Raw genomic sequence first — 25,066 nt, 5'->3', positions numbered from 1 at the left:
GGGAAGGGGGGAAGGGGGGAAGGGGGGAAGGGGGGAAGGAGGGAAGGAGGGAAGGAGGGAAGGCGGGAATGATGGAAGGAGGGAAGGAGGGAAGGAGGGAAGGAGGGAAGGAGGGAAGGGGGGAAGGGGGGAAGAGAAAGAAGCTGCCTCCTTCCACCTGGCTTATGGGGACATCCTAGTAGGAGATCCCCTGCAGCCATCACCCAAGACCTCGGGCCACACCCTTGGTGTGACATCCCAGCTCCTCTGCACTTCATGCCATCCCTCCTACATGGCAGGAAGCTGACACAAGCTGGGAATGGCACAGGCTGGGGCCAGGAGGTGGTGTACTCCACTCAATTCTTTCCCCAGTCTCCCAGGGAGCCATCACCTGGGAGGCCTTGCCCATTCCAAGAGACTCCTGGAGACAGAGGACACATCTGTCCTCGCCACCCTGGCTCACTGCTCCATCTCCCTCTTATCCTAGTCCAGTTCCTAGTCCCCTGCAGGGTGAGAGGCATGGGGCAGGCACCAGGTTGGCACTTTTGCAGTCCAGGACGTGGACAGTGACCATTTCATCTGGGCTCTGGCTGAGGATGTAGATGGCCTCCTTGAACAGAGCTACATGGCTTCCATCGAAGGTCACGAAGCTAAGGTCTGGGAAGATTGAGCACCGACCTGGGAGGGGGCACGGCACAAGAAGAACCGGTGGATGCCTCCAAGACCAAGGCCTCCAAGACTAGCAAGATGGGGCAGGTGCCTGGGCCCCTTCCTGGATGATTCAGAGCCCTGGGGTCTGGAAGGTGGCTCAGAGGAGGCATCACACAGATCAGAGGTCCCAAGCATAGGAAATCTGCCAGCTCGGGCTCCCACAGGAGTCCTCAGCCATGGCCAGGAGGGGAGTCTGCGGCACACAGATCAGGGGGAGGGGAGGCTGGGGCACACAGATCGGGGGAGGGGAGTCTGGGGCACACAGATCAGGGGTGGCGGTCATGCTTGGGTAAGGATACAGTGAGGATGCTGGAGGCTCTGCTGACCCCATGACTCACAGGCGCACTCCCAGAGTGGGCAGCAGCGGTCCCCACCCACCCGCACGGCGAGGCCCAGGATCCCACAGCGAGGGGGAGCAGCGCCATGGGGACAGTGCTGGGATTGATTCACACGGATCAGCTGGCCTTCCAGGCAGATGTGGCGGATGCAGTCCTGCTCGGCGATTGGCTGGGCACAGAGTGGAGGATGTATGAGTGCCCATCAAGGAGCCACCGCCCACCCCACCCCGCAAGCCGTGAGGGCACCAGATCCTTCCCACATGCAGGTCCTAGCGGGGCAGAGGACCTCTGGGGAACGATGCCTCCACCCTCCACCCAGCAACAAGCCATCTGGGGCCTGGCACTGTGCTTAGTGTGAGCTTGGGGGTCAGGGACTGATTTCCTGAGACCTCTGCAGATCTGCCTGACCTTTGCTGAGAGGTCTGGGTACACAGGCATGTATACACACTAGCTCACACTCACAGAAACCCTAGCATATTTGCACAAGCCAGTGCATGCATGTACGCAGTTTCTCACAAAGCTGCACATGAGGGTGTCTCAAACACCACACATCTCACACACAAGAACACATGCAGATGCACGAGCGCTTATGCCATGTCACACATGTGAACACAAATGCACAGAGCAGAGCAGTCTCACACAGGCACACAGGCACAAAAGGCACACACCAGCATACCCACAATGTCACCTGGGCACCACACTAGGCCATCCAATCAGCTCTCCAGGGCCTAGATGGGCAAGGCGGAAACCTGGTACGGTATAAGGGGCCAACGGGAGACTGGAGAATTTTTCAGGGACCTGGAGCTTGGGGCAGGAATGAGGAAAGCGACTAAAAGTCCATCTAGCAGGGAAGAGGGAAGGGATAAAGGGAAGAGGCACATACAGGTGGCCAGAACCCTGACAAATCACTCACGACGCAGGTGGTGGATGCATTGCCCTCAGTGGTGGTTGCCAAGGCCTCTGCCAAACCCTCCACGATGCTCTGGGCTGGGGCTGAGCGCCCAGATGTTTCTGTGGTGGCCTTGTCCACAGGCTCTGCTGGGGGGTGAGCCCCTGCCGAGGTTCCGTGGGCCTCAGCCAGCTGAGGCAACAGAACCAGCGCGCTCTCTTGGGAGGCTGTCCTAGCTGAGACAGGGCTCAGGGGATAGGATGTAGGCACTGGCAGAGCTGTGCCTGCCTGGGGTCCCTCGGGTTCAGTCACCAAGGGAGCAAGAGGGTGGCTCACAGCAGGCATGAGTTCTGTGGGCCCACCCTGGGCAGAGCCATAGATGGAGGCGGGTGGAGACACTTGCTTGGACAGGATGGCCACCTTCCCTGTGGTGCTCTTTCGCGGGGCAACAGACACCATGGAGGCCATGCCCTCAGCCACGGCCAGGGCTCCAGAGGTTGGCAAGGTGGCTCCCAGCAGCAGGCCTGGAGCTGTGCCTGCTGCCAGGGGTGCTGTGTGGGCAGGTGGGTGTGTCTGGGCCACTGCAGCTGGAGTGAGAGGCAGTGCTGGGCTAAGCGTCTGAGCAGCCAGAGTCATGGCCACAGCAAGTGATGTGGCCTGTGGCTGGAGTGGAGTGGTGATGGCAGAGTCTTTGGGGCCAGGTGTGGCCACTGGGGCAGATGTGCCCACCTTGGCCAGGGGCAGGCTGGTGTCGGGAGGCAGGCCAGAGAGGAGCTGGGAGGGACGAGTTGATTCAAGGGACACCAAGGGTGTGGCTCCCAGCCCATGAGTGACTGTTGACAGGCTGGTGGCAGCTGGAGTCCCTGGGGGCAGAGCTGGAGGCCTGGTGGCTGTGGCGGTATGCTGGGCTGGGCGGGGCAGTGCAGTGGGGAGTGGGTGTGGCTGTGGGGAGGCAGGCAAGCCTGTGGGCTGGCTGTACCCCGCTTCGCCCTTCTCTGTGGACAGCTCCAGCTCCACGCTGCTGGTTGCAAGGGGACTGATGGGAACCTGCTCTGCTGCTGTTCTAGCCATGGTTAGGAGGCTGCTGGGACTTGAAGCACTCTGGGTCTGGGTGGGCTGGGGGACCCCTGTCCTGCTTATGACCTTAGTTACTTCAGGTGTCAGCACAGCCTTGTGGGATCCCAAGGAGGTGGGGGACCTGGAGATTGCTCCAGGGGAGGCCGCGGGTCTGGAGGAGGGACTTGCTGTCAAGGAGGGCTGTAGGGGTGTCGTCCTAACAGGCAAGGAGCCCTGGCCTGGGACTGTCACAGCCTTGGTCATGAGCGGGAATCGAGGGGCAGGGGGCGACCGGGAGGAGACTGTGATGTTGGGGCTTTCTGCAAAGATCACAGTCACCCTTGTCGTCTCCATGGCACCCGACACCATGCCAGGTGTGGGTGTCTGCAGTGCAGTGGGTAGGGATGAGGACTCTGGGGTGCGGGGGATGGCCAGGAGGCTGGCAGTCACTCCCTTGCTGGCTGGGGCTTCTGTGGGGTGGGCAGGGAGTTGAGATGCAGTGAGCCCCAGAGGCTGCTGCAGAGTGGACTGGGTGGCACCTGGAGACCCCACTAGCTTCTCAGTGGCTTCCACTGGTGGATTCAGGGCTGTGGTGAGCGGGGTGGCTGGGGTGAGGGCCGGCCTGTGGGTGGGGGTCCTGGGGCTTTCCTGTGGCAGCTGCGGCTCCTCATCACCAGAAGCGGGCAGCCCTTGACTGGGAGGGAGGGTCTCATTGCCAAGGGCCTCTGTGGGAATCCAAACTGCTGGCTCCACACCTATGGGGACAAGAGAAGTGCTCAGAAGGTAGGGTAACTGCCACTCAAAGGTGGGGGTCATTGCTGTTCAGGGCTATAGGGTGGGGATTGAGGACTGGCACCCTTGGGGATGGGGTGAGGGCAGCTTCTGATGGCCAGGAGAAGTCAGCAGGTCAGGACTCTGCCCCAGACCTCAGTCCCTGACCTCAGAGCCAGGAGACCTCAGATCTAAGCCTGACTGCACCACCTTCTCACCATGTGACCCCACTCTGGGCCTCATTTTCCCTCTCTGTGAAATGGGGCAAATAGACCAGATGAAGCCTGTGCCTCTGGTGCCTGTGACTCTTTCCAGAGGTCCCCGTGCTGATCTTGCTTCTCTGGGACCTGGGAGCTTTGGGGCATGACTGTTTAATGCGACCCTAGGGACTTAGAGGAAACCCAAGGGGGGGACGAGAAGTCCCAGCCACTTACAATCCTCCAAGTAGACACATCTCTGTGTGACTTCATCCAGGACCTTGGGAGTGGGGCACACAGGGACACAGCCTTCTACCCTGAGGACAGAGCAGAAAGCAAGCTAGTGGCCTGAAATACAGGGAAGGCCGCCTCCTTTTCCCTTGATTGAGCACAGGCCTTATCCTTTCTTATGACACACGTGTGTGTGCACACGTGCTTATTACGTGTACAGACACACGACCCTCCATAGCGATGCTGTCACATGTGTACAGGCGCACACACACCCAAATATGTAGGCGGCACACTCCACACACTCCTACCCCTCAGACCGAGAGGGAAACACACACACAAGCAAGGTGCATTTGTGCACACACTTGTGAACATGTTCACATGTGTCTGCCTGGACGTATTCTCATGTGGCCCAACATACCCCCTCCAACCCTGTGGAAGTCCAAAATTTTTACACATTCATACGTACACATCCACAGAAGCTGCCACAAACATCAGTGTATATGCCCTCACACACACACACACAGCTGCACACAACACCTGCATTCATGCAGCTGTGTACAGTGAATGCACAGTTGTAACACCTTGCTCACAAACACACACAAGGCTCTGCCGCATGCACATCATGCACAAATAGAGACTCACATATGCTCACACATGTGCACATATAGAAAGACACAGTCACCCTGGTACACACATCCCCATACACTCAACATACGAAACATTCATGCACAAATGTATGTGAGTGCATACACACACTGGCGCACACACCTTGACTCCCACAGTCCCTGACGCCTCACCTGGGTACGTCCCGGCAGCTGACTGCCCGTGGGTCCCTGCAGGTTTGGAAGCAGGGGCTGGCACAGGCATCGTAGCGCCACTCACAGATGGGGTAGGCAGCCCCCGAGGGCTTGGCATCTAAAAAGCAAGATGGGGCAGCAACTCGGGGGCAGGTGCAGACACAGGAGACCCAGAGCTCAGCCCTGTCCCCCCATCCTGTGGAGGGGACAAATTGACCCATTCAGGAAAAGTGAAGGGGGAAAACACCACGCTAAGGAGAAAACTGCGTTCGTGGTGGTTGGGGTGAGTGCCTGGGCGACCCTGGGGATAGGGCTCTGGGAGCTAAATGCAGGACCGAGGACAGGGAAGCTCCGGCCGAGGCTTCGATGGATGGCCAAAGAAAGGGCCTGGAACCCCCATCTCTTCCTTGGGCTACCCTGCCACCCACCCTGCCCCTCTGGGACCCTGGTGCTCAGGCTTGCCCTGTACCCCAGGACACAGTAACCTCCTTGCCCTCCCTCTAGCAGGGCCATTGCAGACCTCTACGGAGGCAAGAGGCTCTCCTTTGCAGGGTGAGGGAGACGTTGGGAGATCCCTCCCCTCTAGCCCAAGGCCTTCCTGGGCACCTGGCCCCATAGAGACAAGGGAGGTATTCTTCCCCAGGCTCAGCCCTCTCTGTTCCCAGAGGACACCCTGAAGAGCCTCTCAGGGCCTAAGGAAAGAACGGGTGCAGGTCGTGTGAGCACCACCCTCACTGCTCCAGGTGGCTGGGGCTAGCTCTTAAACAGCACCGGGTGCTACCTGAAACATTTCACATGTATTTTCTCATTCAGCCTTACCAATGTCCTACGAAGCAGGCGCTAGTATCACCCCCACTTTAGAGAGAAGGAAACCCAGGCACAGATGATGCTGGGAAAATGAAAGGTTTTCAGGAGAGATGTTCTCAAAAGAGGTCCTGTGGCAGGCACCTTGATAAATGAGGGAATAGTCTGCAGCATATGGGGGGCTTGGAGGCAGACAAGTAGACCCCAGACTACCTCGGCACGAGTGGCCAGTTCTAGACACACAGCTGGGCAGGGAGGTGTGGGCAGGCTCCGAGGCAGGCTCCAGGGAGCAGCCCCACCCTGGCAGCCCCTCCAGACATCTTAATCCGTACACTGCTGCCAGCTATGAAGGAACCTGCTTTTCCAAAAGCCTAGAGAGCAGAACTTACAGCTGGGGAGGACCTACTATGTGCCAGGCCAAGGGCAAAGCCCGGGAGACACAGCCAGTCCTCACAGCACACTTCCAAGACAAACATCCCCATTTCACAGATGAAGAAACCAAGTCATGATGGGGGCTCTCCTCTAAGTGTCTAAGACCAGGGTCAGGATTCGAACCCAAGGCTGTCCAGTTTCAAAGCCTGGGCTCATGCCATTCTGCCCTAGGGTCTTCTGGAGAGGGATACAGGTATTCCTATCATTAGCGAGTCTGGTCATCATGGCCAGTGATAAATCTGTCCCATGTCAAGTTCCAGGGAGGACTCGATAACTGGCCGCGGAATGGAAGAACGAGCTCACCCAGCCCTGGCTTGGGTGTGGTGGGTGATGAAATGAAGAGGCTGGCTGAAGAGACACATTTACATGTGTGTATATGCAAGTGGATCCGTCCACAGACACAAATACCCCCTCTTGGCCTTGATGGAAGGTCGGGGAGTTGCCCCATTCCTGTCCACAGGCTTGAGCCTTCCATCGAGAGATGAGGCTGCTGGTCCCCAGACCTGTGTCCCATGTAGCAGTTTGAACTCATGGGGCAGGCATGTGACCCCATCAGCAAGAAAACAGCCAGCAGCCACGCACACTGCAGCCAGGATCATGTCTCCCCCACTTTCACAAAGGCTACTGTGTTTTCAGACCGTGTAATTGGCCTGTGGCAGTTGGCAGGACTCGGGAAATTGACTGGACCCCAAGCCACACTGCTCGTGACTCCCTAGGCCGTCAACGTGAAGGCTGGGCCACCTCTCAACTCAGGGTGGCACCGTGTGGCCCCCTGTGCCAGGAGGAGGATTCTGCCTCTTGGGGTCAATTGGAAGGGTGAGGTGGGGAAAGGGCAGGGAGAGCAGTGGGCTGAGAGGGCCAAGGGGCCTAGGGCGATGGCAGGGGTCACCTACCCAGAAGGCGGAAGAGTGTACCCCGGCGGAACACCTCCGTGTGCTCATACAGCCGCAGGGACAGCACCAGGCCCGACGCATAGAGGAAGGAGCCGGGCTTGGCCAGGGACTCCAGGGCCACCAGGCCTGCCTGCCACATCCCCCGGTGCAGCGAGAAGGAGGCACGCTGTTGGAAGGCGTCGCGGCCCTGCCACTTAGCCAGCTCCAGAGACCCGTTGGCTGTGACGTGCAGGAAGAAGTTGGGTCTGTCTGCTGCCTCCAGGGACACCACATCTGGGTCTGCAGAAAGCCACATGGGGAGAGTCAGTGCAGGGAGAGGTCCAGACTGGGTGGGCTTCAGGACAGCATCCTGGCACACGTCTGCTCTCTCAGTGACTTCAGACAGCAGCACACGTGCAGACCAGCAGGGCCCTGCCTGCTGGCTGCCCCTCTGCTCACACCATCCCCACCTGAGGGCGAGCAGACACTTAGAGACCCAACTGCTGAGACTCAGGAAAGTAGCTGAACTATCTCCTTCCCTCCCCCTTGCACCCCTCTTTTCATTCTTCCCTCCTTCCACAAACACGTTTGAGTGCCCTCAATGTGCCAGGCGCTATTCTAAACACCCAGGATCCAGCAGTGAATACAACAGAGGCAGCTGCCCTGATGGGGCTGTATTGCATTGGATGTGCGGGGCAGGCTGGCTCCTCACTCCCAGGCCTCCTCTTGTGGCAACTCGATTCTGCCGAGTACCACCTACTTCCCCCAGGCTCACACCACCATGGACATCACCCATAGCTGGGGGTGTTGGCAGTGCCTGGGGCTGGGCAGGAGCCAGGATGTCCCTCCCCTCCTCAAAGCTCTTCCATGGCTCCCCACTGCCCTCAGGATAAAGTCCCAACTCCTGAGCTTAGCTTACCAAGTAAGTAAGTTCTCCTTGCTGACTCCTTCTCACACTCAAGGGAACATCCCCTATTTTAAGAAGCCTCTCCAGACTCTAAGACTGAGTGGGGGCCCTCCCCAGTGTTCTCATAGGTGCTGTGACTGCCTTTGGGCCTGTTTGTCTCCCCGGATGGGACTGTGGACTTCTGATGGGCGGGACTGTGTCTCTTGTATCCCTGATTTCCCAGTACCCAGCTCTGTGCTTGGCATGGGATTAGGGCTCAGTGAAAGGAAGGGAGGCAAGAAGAGAGATGGAGGGAGAAAGGAAGGAGAGGAAGAAGGGAGAGAGGGAGGGAGGGTGAGAGAGGAAGACAGGAAGGAGGAGGAGGAGCATGAAGAGGGAGAGCTGCCACTTGCTTTTCTGGAACGCAGCTATTGCATACAGCAAGGTATAGAGACACACCTGTGCCTTGGACGCATGGTGTTTAGGGGAGCAGGTGGAGAGTGTTTCTGCAGCAGATAGGAAGCTGACCCTGAAGCACCATCTCAACTGGGAAAGGGCCACTTGCCGGAGCTCCCATTTCTCTGGCCACTACAGATACTTACCGCCTCAGTACCCTCCCCTCCTCCAGCACCCTCCTCCCTCCCAGAAGAGCTGAAGTGGGACTGGGGTGGGCCTTACCATGGGCCTTGGCCTTGTACAGAGCAGCTGTCAGCAGGAAGCTCACAATGTCCCCTGGCGCCACATCCTCTGTCCTCACTAGGACTATGTCATCGCCCACTGCCTTCATGGCCACTAGGGCACCAGCGGCTGCCAAGCTGGACAGCTGGTAGGGGCCCTTACCTAGCACTGGAGAGAAGAGGCCCATCAGCAGCCTGGCCTCCCTGGCCTGCCCGCCACCCCTACCTCCTGCCCCACCCCTTGGCAGCAGTGCAGTGGGAGGGGAGGCTACGAAGGAGGAACTCTTGATGGCTTCCTTCATCCCAGGTCCCAGAGACCTTGATGACCCTGAGAAGGAAGGGACGGGATCCCAGGCTGCCAGCCCTGAAAGGAATAGACCCTCTGCACAGTGCCTGAATCACTCACAGGGAGCCAGGGAGAAGGCCATCCACAAGGAGCGCCTGGGCCCCCCGTGTCTCCCCACCGCCTGACACTTCACCATCACAGCCACCTCTGGAAGAAGACATCAGACCTGCTCTCTGCCCACCCCAGGCCTGAGGGACGATAGACATGTTAGTGTTTATCTAATTATTTCAAACATGTGTCACTTTTGAGTCTTTAGAATTCCTGCGGTTGTGAGTATAGGTTGGCACGGAGCACGGGTTTCCTAGATGATCACTTTGTCAGGGTCTCCCTGCCTCTGCTGTGCCCCTGCCCTCCAAGACCTCCTCCCTACGGCTGCTGAGCTGCCTTCCCAGCCATGTCCCCTGCTGGGGTGCAGCAATGGCTCTCCATGGCCCTCAGGACAGACTCTGAAGAGCCCAGCTAGAATTCAGGAGCCCTTCAGCCCTCAGTCTCTGCCCTGAGCCCCCAGTGCCCCCACGCCCTGGCTCCTGCCACGCTGAACTTCTCCTGCTCTTCCTGGAAGGAGCAATGGTGCTATTTCCCAGCTCACGTCCCATCACACGGTTCCACCCACTCAGAGTAGTCCTCCCCGTTGTGTGCCTGGCAAACGCCTACTCAACCTCTGGGGCCCAGCTCAAATGTCACCTCCTCGTGAAGCTCTCCCTGCACCCCCTCCTGCAAATGTTGTCCTCGCTCCTCTGCACCCCACCAGCCCGTGGAGCATGGCACACACCAGTCACCACTCTTCTGATGAGGACCTGGATGGGAGGTCCACATCCGTCACCCCCACTAGACGGGAGGTGGGCAGTGCTGTGAGGACCAATGGTTAACATCCGGCTCTCAAAAAATAAAAAGTGGTTTCTAGGGCTTGTGGGTTTCCATGGTGTAAACACTCCCACCAGGGGTCGACTGGAAACTACCAACTGAACGCGGAGTTAGGAACGCAATGGGTGCTAGAGAGTCGGTGTGAGCCCGCTCCACACGCTGCTGTGGCAGGACTCATGGACCACTGACTTCCCAGCACCCAGCCAGCCTGAACCAGAGGAAATGCTAGTAGAAGGACGGAGCAAGGATGGGTGAGTGGGTGGGTGGGTAGGTGGAGGATGCTAGAAACAGCTTGTCCTTTGCCAGTTACTGCCACCCAAAATGCCATGAAAGAGCGAAAACGGAGCAGCACCGTCTTGCTGAAATGTCTTGCCTGATGTCAGACAGATCCTGTCTGTCCCAGGGACCGCAGTTCCCCCAATGCAGGCTCATTCCTTTAGGGGCTGAAGGTGTGGCACTGTCAAAAGCCCCTGGGGCCTAGCGTTTTGGCAGAACTGCAGTCCCCTGAAGGCTCATCTACACTCTCATCCAGCCCTCATCTCACAGGCCCCCAGATGGTACCCTGTCTCCAGTCGTTCTCTTCCACTTCACCCATTATGCTCTTGCCAGGGTGAGGTTTCTCAAGCCAAGTCTGATAATGCAGGCAACTGAGGACAAAGCCCTGTGTCTCTGCCCACAAAGGCCTGCTCCTGGCGGCACAGTTCCCAGGAGGGTCGGGCATTGGAAGTCAAAGGCCAGCAGCATTGAGGAAAAGATGAGCATCTCACTCCGCCACGGTCTGATCCTGGCCCAAATGGATGAAGCTCCATGCAAAAAAACTACTCCTGGGCAGCCCTTCTCCACCCACCCACCCAACCCCAGTGATTAAATTGATGAATTGGCTCTAAACTGGACATTAACTTCCGCTGGGTCTTTGGTTATGACCTGTGTTTTCACCCTTGTTAATCTAGATTTCAGAGCATCTCCCGGTGCCCTGCAACCTTGGCTGAGTTTGAAGATGAATGTGGCAGGCCACATGTCTTGTCCCACCCACCCTCAGAAAGGGCAGTTTGTGTCTGCTTTTGCCAAAAGCAAATCTTCAGGGAACCCAAGGTGACATTCTGTGGGCCTGATGAGCTAGCTTATGAAGGCGGAGGAGCCAGTGCGTTGGTGTGAAAGGGTTTTTTTTCCTTCCTGGTGGGGCTGCCAGGCCGAGCGGTCACCAGGAGCCAGCCTGCCTGGGCCCCGCCAGGGGATGCAGGAACGCTGAGGACAGAGGCATAGGACATCCCCGGGTCCTGCACTGTCGGGGCTCTCTTTGCATGATGGGGCCCTCCCAGCTTGGGTCATGGCTCTTCCAGGGCAAGCAGTGCCACGAGATGGCTAATGCTGTGTGGCATCAGGGCGTGGCTGGCAGTGCCTGGGCCTCTGAGGCTCTACATGGGGAGGAGGGTCTTACCTTTGTTAAAGAAGTCACAGTCATACGCTGAAAGAGAGAGAACAGAGACTTCCTGAGAGCCGGCCCACAGCCTGGAACAGACAGACAGAGCCAAGGCCCCCAGCACCCCAGCCTCCCTTCTTCCCCCAGTGCTGGGCCTGGCCTGCCTTGCACATGCCAAGATTCGGGGATGGTCATGGATGCAGATATCTTAAGTAGGGGAGATAAAATGGTTCCTCTATGGGCAGACAGCACAAGTCTCAAAGACTGGCCCACAGCAGGCACCTCAGCAATGAGTCAAGTAAATAAACAAACAAATGAATGAATGTTGGAAAGAAGTGGGTGTATTTTGCGTGGTGCCAAAGAGCAAGATTAGAACCAAGGAGTGGAGTTTCAATCGGAAATGCTGCGGAAGGCCCCCCAGAGGGAGGTAAGCACAAGATGGAGGTTGGTCTTCCAAGAGACCTGGGTGGGAAGGGGACCAGGAGCCCGCAGCACCCCCAGTTTTTTCAAGCCACTTGCACTACAGCGCTGCTTCCACCAGCCAAGCCGTGACAATTTCCTGTAAGCATGAGCTCAGCGCGCCCTCTAGTGGTCAGCATCAGCACCACAGCCTGTTCCCCTGGCCCCTGGGGCGTAGACTCCTCAGTTCACCGGGGTGTGTCTGGGAACTCACAGGAGATCCCTAAAGCCAGCAGCAAAGCCATGAGGAGCCAGGCGATGGACCTAGGATAAAGCTTAGAAGCAGCATGCTTCACACGTAGGCATGATCTGAAGAGAGCCGCCAACTCACTCCACACTCCAGACCACAAGGTCAATGCATCTGGGGTCACCCTCCAGAAAGAGCATAAGGAGTCAGGCCCTTATGGCCGCATGGCTACAGGCTCGTGCCTGCCTCTCCCTCCATCTGCAGACTCAGAAGGCTGAACAAGAAAATTAGAAAATCGCCAAGTTTCTGGCTTCCAGGATGTACCCAGTCAAGGGGAGGTAGTCAAGAAGAGTCATTAAAAAGCCAGCTCTCTAGAGTCAGACCTGAGTTCAAATCTCACTTCCCTCACTCATCAACTGTGCATACTGGACCAAGTTACTGAATGTCAGTGAAACTTAGTGCCTTCCTCTAAAGCGGGACCACTACTAGCATCTGCCCCACAGACCGGCCAGGGCCTGGACCAGGGTAAGGCAGCCTGTTCAACTCGGATGTGAAATTTAAGGGGCTACCAAAAATCTCAGCAATCAAGATAAATAATATTTAATGCAATATTTTTAGGACATCAAAATTAATTCAAAAAATTCATGATGAAAATATCAAAATTTAAAAGCAAAGACAGGATCATTAACAGTGTTCCACTGAGCTCCAGTAGAGTCTGAGACAAAAGGAGAAATTCATACTATTGCTCTTGGATAGTTTGTTCATCACAGTATTTTTGCAGTAATTTTTATTTTAAAGAAATATTACATTAAAATATTATTTATCTTGATTACTGCATTTTTGGTGCCCCCGAAACCTTGAACTGCAGGTAAGTGCCTCAATCCCCTTCCCCTAGCCTTGAATATTAAATGAAGGGAAGCACATAGGCACAAGTTCTGCACACAGTGGACGCTCTGCAAATGTCCTTTGGCTCCACCTTCTTCTTGGGGCATCTTGTCTGGAGGCCCCAGGGCTAAGGACATGCCAGCACCTGGTTATCCGTGAAAAAATGACAACAATCCCCAAATTAGCACAGGGCACTGTGCCAAGTGCTGTACATGCATTGCCTTGTTTAGACCTCACAGCACCCTACAAGGTAGAAGCAGTTATCTTCACTCCTCTATTACAGATGAAGAGACTCAGAGTGTGAGGAATATGTCCCAGGCCAACTGGTGGAGCTGGGGTTCGAACTTAGTCAGTCTGACCCCAAAGCACAAGGCCATGTTATGGCCATCGCTCCCCAAAGCAAGGTGCTTGCACAAAGAAAATCCTTTGGTATGCAGGAATAAATAAAAAATAATCAATGACTAATTTAGACTCCTTTATATTTTCTTTCATCTTTTAAATATTTATTCTTAAATCTGTTCATGTATTTTACATTAATAGTATAACTATGGATGCACATCTATGGGTACATATGTATGTGTGCATATGTATGTACACAAAATGATTTTACTTGATAGGACTGTGCAGTGAAAAGCATTTGCAGACCACCCTTGCTCTGAAGAAACTAATCATTTGTGCTGCCCCTCATGGGACCTGCAAACCTCAGCTGACAAAGGATTTCTACATTCATCATCCCATTTGGTCCTCAGAATCAACCTGGTAGGGCAGGTCTATTTCTGTTCCTCATACGAGAAAACGGAACCCCAGAGAGGCTGGGTGAATTGTTTGAAGTCACACAGCTTGCGAGTGGCAGCTCTAGGTCTAGGCTCCTGATTCTTCCAGCAAAGTGGCTAAGAGCACAGGTTTGCACTGGACTCTCTAGGGATGAACCCTGGCTCCACCACTAACCTTGAGCATGTTACTTGATCTCTCTCTAGGCTGTTTCTTCGACTGTAAAATAGGAAATATATAGCCCTGTTTCAAAGGGTAGTTGTAAGAAGTCACCGAATAACATGCCCAAAGCAGTTGGTGCTTGCTACATTCTAAGTACTCAGTAAATGCCAGACAGACTTCCGATGCCTCCAGGGTATGCCCACAGGGGACATTCGGGTGATTGTCTGGGACACTCACGGCAGAGGCGCGGGGTTCGCCAGTCAACAGCCACCCCGTGCTGGCAACACTGATGGGCATAAGCAGAGACGCTGGCACAGAAGCACTCACAGTCACCACCCCGGCTGCAGCCACATGTGTCCGTCAGGCAGTTTGAGTAAAACCAGGTGACATCAACCTGGAGAAGATCAGAAGTCAGATGTCAGAGGATGGATCCCAAATGTCAGATCTGCAGCTTTTCAGCTAAAGGCTCCCAGCACCAACATGAAGGGACCACGGGGCACGGTGAACTGTCCTGTCTCATGAGGTGTGAAGGGAGGACAGCCAGCTCCCAAGGAAATGACAACTCCATGGACCAGGCAGATGCCCACTTTTGAGAATCAAGCTCTCTCCTCTCCAGAGTCTGGGCTGTTTGATCCAGGAGCTGAGAGTGGCTGAGCAGGGGTAGAGCCTGAACTGCTCAGCCGGGGCCAGAGACAGCCAAGGCCAATCTGACAGCAGCCTTCAAGTCCTGCAGGGTGCTGTGCAATGCTGAGCTCCAGCCTTCTCTGCATGCACTGAGGCAGAACAGGCAATAGGTGGTGCCTCAGCATGAGGGCTTTGGGTCCACTATTTAGAACCTTGTGATAAGAAGGAAGAGCCAGATCAAGATGGGCTTGAAAAGGGTACAAGCTCTGTTTGCCTGGCTGTCTGTGCCTGGTCATCTAGGGAAAAGGACGGACTCATTCGAGCCGGCTGGAGGCAAGGGAATGGCAGATCTGGGCAGATTTTTCCTGTAGATCTGAGCTGTCCCTTCTGAGACATAGGGGAGTCTGAGAGCTGAAAGGATCCCAGGAGAGTGGAGGGGGGCTTGGGAGGGGCCGAGGCTGGGGTCCACTCACCACAGGGTGGCAGATCTCAAACACCTCACTGAGCAGGATGCTGCACTCCTTCTTGGCAAATGGTTCTCGGAGAGGATTCAAGACACACGTATCCCGAGGATCAAGGGTGTCTGGGCACTAAGGGGCAAAGGCAGGTCTGTTGACCTCCCTACTTGCCGAATGCCTGTTGCCTGACGGGACAGACAGATTTTAGGGTAGCTGCCATGATGCTTGCCTCCTGATATTCATGTCCTTGTAAAATCCCCTCCCCTTGAGTGTGGAAGGGAGCTATGCCTTGCCTCAAACCAACAGAATAGGGCCCAGGTGATGGGATGGATGTAGCCATGTGTATGTGATTACATGATTCCCAACATGAGATCCCAGAGCCCATCTTGCTGGAGTCTCTCCCTTACTGGCTGTTGGGGTACCCCACATGGTAGGAAGTGTCAGTGGTCTCTTGGAGCTGAGTGTGGTCTCTTGCCAAAAACTGGCCAAAAAAAAAAAAAAAAAATGAAAGCTCTCAGTCCTACAATTGCAAGGAGCTGAATGTGACCAACAACCATGTGAGCAAGTGGGGAGGCAACTCCTTCCCCAGTGGAGCCTCCGTGAGAGCCTAGCCCTGGCTGACACCTTGACTGCAGGCTTGTGAGACACTAAGCAGAGAGCCAAGTCAGGCCATGCCCTGACTCCCGGCCCACAGAAACTGAGATAATATATGTGTGTTATTTAATGCCACTAAGTCTTATAAAATTGTTGCTTTGCAGTGGATAACTAAGACAGATTTTTTCAATGACTGCTGAATCTCCTTTCTTAGACTACATTTTCACTGGAGAGCCCCATGGTATGCCCAATGGGATTAGCAAGAGAGAAATATGATGTATATGGGGGTGTGGGGACAACAAGGGTTAGTCACCTACTGAGCTTCTCTAAAATGGGGGTGGGTTAGGGCACACTTTTCAGAGGCTGTGGGAACAGCCTTGTCCCACCTGGAGCAGTTATACCCAACTGCTCCCCCTACTCCCGTCTACATAGGCTCATCTCCGTGTACTTCCCAGCAGGGCATTAAGATCACTAAGTCTAAGAAAGGCAAATATGTAGCACTCATATCACCACTGTCCACTGCTGCTCCCATGGCAGACATAAATAATCAATCACAGTCCTTCTTCCGGCTGAGCTTGACACAGATCTTGGATATTTCTCAACATAGCTCCCCAGCAGCCTCTTTTGGCCAATCAGAGTTGTCACATGAAGTGAAATCTACTCATCATCCTTCTCTTGGCCCAGTCCCTCTCTTCACAGAGGATTGCAGAGATGGGACTTGCTCAAAGTCATCCAGAAAGTCAATGGATGACTCAAGACAAGAACCTAGGTCTCCTGCTCTCAACTCAGTGTTTCCCCCACAGGTCGCAGCTTGGCAGCCTCAGTTAGACGTCTCTCAAGACTGTCCTTTGGGGCAGCCCCCTCATTTCTGCCTCTGCTAGTGTTGCCCTCCCTCTCAGAGAACTTCTCTCTGATATATTCATCAATTTAAGCATGGCCCAGACTTTAAGTGCCAGCATCAGTCTCACCTCCTTCAGGAAGACTTCCCTGATTGCCTCAAACCACCTCAGTCTCTCTTGGTTTCTTCTCTATGCCAGACCTAGTGCCAGGCACTGGAGGGCATCAGTGATGAGTGACCATCTCTCCTGAAACAGACTTTATCACCTTCCCAATTCCCCACCACCCTACCAGCACTTGGTCCAGGGTAGGGTTGGCAGCTGGATTTGTGAGACAAGAGGCTGCATGATCTTCAGGCCACAGGACAGAGTTTGGGGCTAGGGATGCAGTCAAAGTCTGAGAGCATTGCAGGAGAAGCCTCACAACAGCATCCCTCTTCTCTGACCTGGGGCCAGTCCAGTGCTGATGGTGCCCATCTGAGTGAGGGGCATGAGCCAGCCTGGAGAGGCCTTACCTCAACTGCAGCCCAACTGCTGCCAAACTCCTGGGGGTTAGTCAACTCCAGGTTCTCCGGGGTCCTCATCTCATTGATGGTTTTTAAGTCAAAGTTCCCACAGAGGCCTGCCAGCTGGCCCTGAAAGGAGAGAGGACACCATGGTCAGATGCAAGCATGCCAGGAGATGAGCCACAGGCAGAGGTGTCTCCATGAGCCCAGGGGTCTATCATTGACACAGAAACCACTGCTGAAGTCACAGTTTGAAGAAGGATGGGGCAATGCCAGAGGAGAAGAGGCCCGGAGCAGCGTGGAGGGGAGGACAGAGGCATGCTCTTCTCGGCTCCTCAGGGAGGGTACAGCTCACCCAAGGACAGCTAGGGCTTGGCTCAACCCCAGGCAGGGGCAGAGGATCCCATGAGGGTCACTGCTTATATGAGTACCTGCCACTGAGGCCCAGCTTGGACGTGCACTGTGGTTCTCTGGTCCCACAAGAGGGTGATGTGCTCCCGTGGGAAATGCACCAGTGTGAAAAATCCTGCTCGCCATGTGTGGACCTCCTGCTTGTCATCCAGGAAACTCTCTGGACTCTAGAGGGACAGAGATGGTCAGTACCTCAGTACCCAAGTGCCCCCCAGTGCCCAGGTCAGCTATGCCTGCAGCCAGGTTCTCACCAACACCTCTGTCTCCCTCATATCCTGACATTGGCCTCTGTGTTTCTGATCCCAGCCAAGGAATTCAGTCTGGGCTTCTAACTCAGTGGCTCTCCAAGAGAAACTGCTGTGGTAAGGAAGCCAGGCCTCAGCCCACTTCTGCCCCAACCCCTGGTAACCTGTAAATTGTCTACACAACCATCACAGGTACTGAGCCTTACAGGATTTCCGGAGTCATCATCAAAGACAATGAGTGAGTTCCCAACGTTGATGGAAATACATTTCCTGCAGATCATGCCAGAGCTGTAGCAGTTCACATTCTCTACCATCACAGAGAAGCCGAAATCTGATGTGCTCTGAGGAGAAAATAAGTGAGTCCAATAAAACAAGAGAGAAAAGAGATCCTGCCGAGAGGCACACAGGTGGAGGAACATGCACTTCCGAGTGGCTTTCAATCCACTTCTACTTTGTATTAGCTGAGCTGTGTGACTTTGGGCGACTTCTGTTCTCTGAAGCTGTTCTGGTTTTGGATGCCTAGTGCAGTGTTTAGCATGTAGTGACTCCCCAAAATAGCTGAGAAATGAATGTATTAATAATACATTCATTTATTATTCAATAAATTCAATAATATAATGAGGGATTATTGTGTTGATAGAGTTTGGGGAAGAGTACTGTCTCACATACATTCTTGACACTAGGGTAAGCTTTTTGGAGGGCAATTTGCTGGCATTGAGTATTTTAAATGCACATAGCTTTTTATACAGGAATTCCACTTCTAAGAACCTGGGGATACATCCACACAGGTATTCACTGCAGCATTTAAATATTGGCAACAACCTAAATGTCCATCAATGGGAAAAAATAAAACAAACTAGAGGACATTAATTCTGTAGAATTCTACACAGCTGTTCAAAAGAAAAAAGTGTGCACTGACTATATAAAATCAAGTCAAGGTTTCCTAGTAAATGAAGAAAGCACATTGTAGAATATTATTCATATAAACTAAACAAAGTGTGTGTGAGTGTGTGTGTGTGTGTGTGTGACCATGTCTCACAGAAACATGGTCTTGCAGGATTCATCCCTGACTGTTTGGAGTGGCTATTCAACAGGAGACAGGAACAGAAGAGGTGGGAAGGGGAATATTTGTTTTTAATATACACTTGTATAATATTTTAAATGTTGGTGAAGAGCATGCATTAACCTTTAAAACTCTTTAAATAAAATGAGGTCAGTAATCTTTATCTTGCAGAGTTACTGCAATTATGTGAAAGATCCCAGTATAGTGCCTGCCCTATAGGTAAGATTTCTTCCATAAAAGGTTTTATTAGTATTACTTGTTATTTTTATTATTGGTGTTACTCTTATTAAGAGATAGGAGTGTCTGTGACACTCCTCCACCATGTCAGTGCACATTCCTCCTGGGGGAGGGATCCCACCCTCACTGTGCCCCCATATCACCAGTTTTCTTCCTTCAGGTGAGCTGAAAACTAAAACCTGTGACTCATTTAAGCACACCACCTCTCCAGTCAGATTTCTTGGTCAAACTTGACCCCAGCTCTACCACTGACTGCTGTGTGACTTGGGCATGTTACCTAACTTCCCTTAGCCTGAGTTGTTACATCTATAACATGGGATTCATAAACTCTACCTTGTAGAGCTGCTGTGATATTTAAGTGAAATAATCCACAAAATATGGCTCAACAGACTCCTAGGTATATAACAAAAGCTCAGAAAGCATTAGCTCTTGCCAGTATAGGCAGAAAAAAAGCATTGGGACCCAATAGAACAAGGTTATAACAGTGAGCAGACAGGCAGTGCAGTATCTCAGGACTGGTGAGCTCCGTCCAGCCCTGAGTTTGTGTCTCAGCACTTCTTCCAGTCTCTAGACAGCCCCACCTCAGGGCTTAGATCCCCGACCACCCAATTCTGCAGCAGACTGCAGTCCAGAGCACCAGCATGCCCTGACAGGTCCACATGGAGCCAGCCGGGCAGACACATCCTGGAACTCACCTTGACCAGGTGCACTTTGCATGCCCCCACGAAGTCAAACAGGAGCCCATCAAACGTGCGGTAATGCCGGTCTCCATAGGCAGTGCAGGTGGAGGCGCAAGGATGGAGGGTGCACTGGAATGAACCCCGCTGGCACACACTGAAACGCACACACCCACCCCATATCTGAATACTCACGACAGGGCCATTGCCTATTTAATGCATGCACAGCATGTCCCTACGCTAAGGGGTCAACAAACATCATCGACCTCTAACAGGAGCCTGGAGGGCAGGATTGTGATTCCATGCAGGAGACACCAGGGCTCAGAGGGCTATGAGACACAGCCAATAAACAATGGACCTGATGTTTAACACAGATCTATTTAACTCCAAAGTCCATACTCCCTTTACCAGTCTGTTCATTCGCTTATTCATTCATTCAACAAACATTAGGTGCCTACCATATCCCAGGCATTATTCCAAAATTTTGAGATACATCAGTGAAAAAAAAAAAAAAAAAAAAAAAAAACTCTGCCTCTGTGAAATGCTTACTCTAGAGGCAGAAGATATATACTAAACAAAAAATAATAAGGCAGAGCAACTATGTACTATAGTGAGTTAGAAGGCAATGAGTATTATGGGGGAGCAGGATACAGGGCACTGGGAATGCTGGTGGAGTGGGCTACAATTTTAAATAGGGTGGTTGGGGCACATGTGAGTAAAGAGTTAAAGGAGGTGACAGAGTTAGCTCTGTGGGTATTCCAGGCAAATGGTACAGTCTCTCCAAAGGCCCTGGGAACACCTGGGAGACAAGATGGTTAGAATGGAGAGTGCAAGGGCAAGAGAGTAGAAGAGGAATTCAGAGGGGCCATGGAGGGTTAGATGACATGGGTCCAATAAGGCCACTGTAGGAAGGCTAGCGCCTGCTAGGAATGAGGGAGGGAGGCACTGGAAGACTTGATCATGGGAATGACATGATGTGATTTATGTTCCACTCTGGCTGCCACACTGAGCCTAAGCTCAAGGGGGTCAATGGGAAGCAGAAAGACCAGTTGGGAGGTTACTGCAGCACATCAGGGAAGAGATGGTGACAGCTTGGAGCAGGGTAACAGCAGTGGAGACAGTGAGAAATTGTCAAATTCTGTGTGTATTTTGAAGGTAGAATCAAAGGGGTTTGCAGACTGGCTGGATATAGGTAGTAAGAGAGAAGACTCAAGGTTGACTCCAGATTTTTTTGGCCTGAGTAACTAGAAGAATGAAGTCTTCATCAACTCAGATGGGGAAGGCTGAGGGAGAAGCAGGTTTGAGGGGAAAGATCAGATGTGCAGTTCTGGACATGCTCAGTTTGAGACATCCATTAGACACACATACGGTGATGTCAACTATGCAGTTGGATGTGTGAGTCTAGAGTTGAGAAGCATGGATTGGACTACAGGTAGAAATCTGGTCGTCCTCTGCTTATGGATGGGCTTTGTAGCCATGAGATTGGGTGAGTTCACCAAGGGAGTAAGTGTAAATACAGAGGAGGATGGAGAAGAGGAAGAACCAATGAAGGAAGCTGAGGAGGAGCAGGAAGAGAGGTCGGAGGAAAAGCAAGAGGTGGTGGTGTCCCAGAAGCCACATGAATGAAAGTATCAAAAAGGAGGGAATGATGGAAACATGATCAACTGTGTCAAATGCCATCCACAGGTCTAAGAAAGTGAGGGCTGAGAAAGGAAAGCTGGATATGGCAACATGGAAGCTACTGGTAACCTTGGCAGGAACACTGTCAATGGAATGATGAGAAAATGCCTGACCGAGAGGGCTTAAAGGAACAGGAGCTTGAAACAGCAAATACAGAAAAAGTGTTCAGGAGCTTTTGCAATAAAAGGCAAGCAGAGGAATGGAGCAGTTCCTAGGAGACTGAAAGCTTTTCAAACGATATATTTTTACACAATAGGGATGACCCAGTACGGAATGTCAAATTGTTTCTACGGGGGAAAAGGGGGAGAGATGCTGCAGTGATGTCCTTGGGTGGGCAAGGGAGGAAATGGGACCCAGAGTACAAGTGAAAGAATTGGCTTTAGATAGGAACATGGCCACTTAGTCCATCTGTTATACAGGCAGAATCCATGGGTACAGAGCCTGGAAAGTTCTCATGGCTTTAGTTCCCTCAGGGAAATAGGAAGCAGGATCATCAGAAGAGAATGAGAGGGGGGGAGGCATCAGGGCTTTGAGGAGAGAGGAGAAAGAGTGGAATAGTTACCTAGCAGGATGAAAGAGCAAAGCAGACCCAGGAGATAGTCTGAGATCCCATCACCCTGAGGGCCTTTTTGGACGGCTCTGAGTCCATGAATTTAAATGAGAGCTGGCAGCCGGGTTTTGCACATCCCTCTTGTTGCATTCAGCTTCATGAATGCAGACACAAAGGAAGTAAAGGTGTGGATGTCACCACGGTTGTGGTTTTGCCAAACAAGTAGGGCAAAGCAGGAGGAAGAAGAGAAGTGGGGCTGCATCAAGGAAGTGGTTATGGTTCTGGACCACAGGTTGAGGCAAAGGGAAGGGAGACATCAAGCAGGTGAGAGGCAGCAGAGAGGTGGTAGGGGCTGTGGATGAGAAATCTCCGTGGGGTTGCAGGATTGAAGGAGTCAGGGTATGACAGGGAGTGGAGTAGAAGGGCAGAAGGTGAGGTGAGACACATTGGGGCATGGGCTGGGTGAGTTGCTAGGAATGACAAGATCTACAAGATGACCCCTCACTCCACTAGGATGGAGAAAGGTCTTTGGAAAAGAGAGGATGAAGAAACTGATATGTTGGGAGATACTAGAAGCACCTCTAAACAGATACTAAGCTCTCCAAGAATTAGGGATGGAGTAGGGTTGGAAAGAGCCACAGAGCTCAGCGCCAAAATCTTCGGAAGTAAAGGGGGAGGAAGTCAAGGCGTCGTGTCTGACAGCAACGAGGAGCAGGCTTTCTCCAGTCACATGCCACAGACACACTCGGCCATGCACTGACTCCACAGCTTCCTAAGCCTGTGTATCCATCCAGTCACTCACCCACCAACACGACCTATGACTCAGCCATAAAGGCAGTGTTGGGAATACTCCCACCGTGGCTGACCATGCTGCCGACAGTGGCGACGCAGAACACAGAGCTGGGGAGAGATGGGCAGCCAGGCTCTGTACACAGATCCCAGGAAATGCTTGAGTGGCACCAGCATGACCCACCTCCCCAGGGAGAGCAGCTGGAATCTGGGCCACAGTGGCAGGTCCTCCGAGAGCAAATGTCAAGGTTTGTCCATGCAATAGGAGGTAGAATTTTCACAACTGAGTTAAAAAGTAAAAACTTGCCCACCTATCTCTTAGTTTTCTATAGAAGAGAGGACACCCACCCTTCACAGCCTCTCCTGTGAAGGCAGATACCTTCTCAAGTCAGAGTTCCAAATCCTAAATTATCCCAGCTCTTTGGCCTTGGCTCCAGTCTTCTCACCACCTCTGATTTGGATCTGATTTCTGAGCACATTGCACACACAGGAGAAGTTTCAACGTAACTCAGCTACCTATTCTCTGCCTGAGGGTGAGGGTGCTGCTACCAGGGCTGGAGTCCAGTGAAGTGATGGAAGTGACTCTGTCTCAGGGCCTGAGCACCCTTGGGCAAACCCAGGCCAGCCAGCCCCAGTCTCTCGCCTCATGTGCCCGGCATCCCTCGTCAGCTCTGGCTCACCACAGTCAACAAAATCCCATGAAAAAATAAGCACGCAGCCTGTGCAGAGGTCTGTGTCTTATCATTACACCCAGGGACTTCTGGGGTCAAACAGCCAGGGCTCTGACCTGCCAAGCACACTCGGATGTATCTGGGGAAACCAGCCTTGGAGCAGATGGGCTTGACTGTGACCCTGCTTCTAACACAGAAAGAAACACTATGGCCATCCTGCAGGCCACAGAAACAGGGTGCTTTCAATCCCAGCATGGGACAGGGACTGGGGCCATGCTCCAGCTAGCTGGATGGGTCTCCGAGTTAGAACCTCTCTGAGCTTTTCTGCTGGGCCCTGGAGTACCAGTGCCAGGGGCTTCCTGCTCACGTCAGGCTGCCCCTAGCTGGTTCTCGAAATTGGAACAGGTACTGGGATTACTCTCTAGTATCAGGGCACATTTATCATTTCTCACCCCCTCCCCCAGCATTCTCCCTATCAGAAAGCTGAGTCTACCCACTGCCTACCCACCACTGCATGACCTAGAACAGGCCTTGCAGAACTAGCCTGGAGTCTGCTTCCATAGAATCCACTCCAGGTGTACATACTCCCATGTATGCGCACTTACATTACTGAACAAATACCCTCACATGTACTTTCGTACACAAGAATGTACCTCTGCACAGGCAAGCACTGTGCACACTTACACAGATATTTTCACTCACATGTGAATACAAATACGTATAACCAATATACACATCTATCCACACACTTTGCACATACGTGTCCACATATTTTAAATGGATCCTAATGCACACAAATATATATAAACACACCTGTCTACATATACAAATTTCTAATTGTATATATTCACTAACATATTGAGATTTGTGAATGTCTGCCTTTTTATGTATATCCATGTACATGTATGTTCACATATGCACATATGCATTTTGGAGTTGCACTCACACTCATATGTTCATATAAATATGTAAACAAATTGTCATGGTTACAAATATGCATATATACACATTCATATACATAACTGAACAAACACATTCATGTTTTCCTTTGTATGCATATACTTGCATGTGTACCCAAACCCCTATACCACACACAACACACAAACACACAACATGAATACAAACATAATGAAAGGGGAATGCTAGACTATACACTCGATCGTGCGTCCATATCCATGCCCCCTCCCAGCAAAAAAGCAAAGCCTGCTTGGGGCCCTCACTTACCAGGTATGGCAAGGAGACATCACCTGGTCCCCAGGGAAGTACTCCTTCCCCTTCCAAGTGCAGGGGCACTCCTCTGGCAGAAAACATGCATCCCCGTGTCTGAGCAGACTGTAGGCACACAGCAAGCAGGCGGTCAGGAGAGCACCCTTCCCATAGCTGCCATCTGTTGAGGACCCTGCCTAAACCTGGATGCTCAGAGGTGGCATCCAGCATTTACCCTAGAAGATGCTGACTGTGTATTTACTGCCCATCCTGCAGCTGCCCAGTGAGGTTCAGAGGCACCTTGGTAATTGGAAAAACCAGTAACGGACTAGGCCCAGCCTGGAAGTTTCAGTCATCCATCAGGAAGCGAGGCTTACCTCTACCAGCCACAGTCCTACTGGCCAGGGGGATGCCAGTTGCTCCTTAGGCACTAGTTGTATACTAATGAACAGGCCATGGATATGGGCACTGACCCTCCTACCCAGGTTGTTCATGGAGCTCTCGGATCACAGGCCCCAAAGATGCAGCGTTGCCGTCTTTTAGTCTGGTTTCCACAAAATCTGACCACTCCCAGGTCAGAGCCAAGGATGTCTCAGGGCATTTATTAAAGCTCTCAGGCCACAGCAACAGGCTAGATCCAGGTATCAACAGGATAGAGCCTGCAGCAGGGCTAAGAACACAAACTTTGGGGAGGAGGATCCAAGATGGCCGTTTAGGAACAGCTCAGGATTGCAGCTCCCAGTGAAAGCGCAGAGGGTGAGTGGACGCCGCATTTTTATTGCCCA

General features: G+C 52.8%; 1 protein-coding gene across 1 annotated transcript in view; it reads right to left on the bottom strand.

The window, feature by feature from the left end:
• OTOG (otogelin) overlaps positions 1-25,066 on the bottom strand; it is a 104,812-nt gene that overhangs the window by 35,661 nt on the left and 44,085 nt on the right. Inside the window, exons 24-38 of the mRNA XM_017525822.2 lie at positions 24,300-24,407; positions 19,404-19,542; positions 17,615-17,749; positions 17,184-17,330; positions 16,762-16,881; positions 14,832-14,948; positions 13,972-14,128; positions 11,289-11,315; positions 8,642-8,809; positions 7,099-7,377; positions 4,970-5,087; positions 4,179-4,258; positions 1,942-3,728; positions 1,029-1,197; positions 512-657 (exon numbers count right to left, since the gene is read on the bottom strand). Of these exons, the coding sequence (XP_017381311.1) occupies positions 512-657; positions 1,029-1,197; positions 1,942-3,728; positions 4,179-4,258; positions 4,970-5,087; positions 7,099-7,377; positions 8,642-8,809; positions 11,289-11,315; positions 13,972-14,128; positions 14,832-14,948; positions 16,762-16,881; positions 17,184-17,330; positions 17,615-17,749; positions 19,404-19,542; positions 24,300-24,407 (3,697 nt within the window). The remainder of the gene's footprint in view (positions 1-511; positions 658-1,028; positions 1,198-1,941; positions 3,729-4,178; positions 4,259-4,969; positions 5,088-7,098; positions 7,378-8,641; positions 8,810-11,288; positions 11,316-13,971; positions 14,129-14,831; positions 14,949-16,761; positions 16,882-17,183; positions 17,331-17,614; positions 17,750-19,403; positions 19,543-24,299; positions 24,408-25,066) is intronic.

This window comes from Cebus imitator, unplaced genomic scaffold (genome assembly GCF_001604975.1).
Source record: "Cebus imitator isolate Cc_AM_T3 unplaced genomic scaffold, Cebus_imitator-1.0 Scaffold39, whole genome shotgun sequence".
Taxonomy (NCBI): Eukaryota; Metazoa; Chordata; class Mammalia; order Primates; family Cebidae; genus Cebus; species Cebus imitator.
This window is presented reverse-complemented; position numbering and strand designations above follow the sequence as displayed.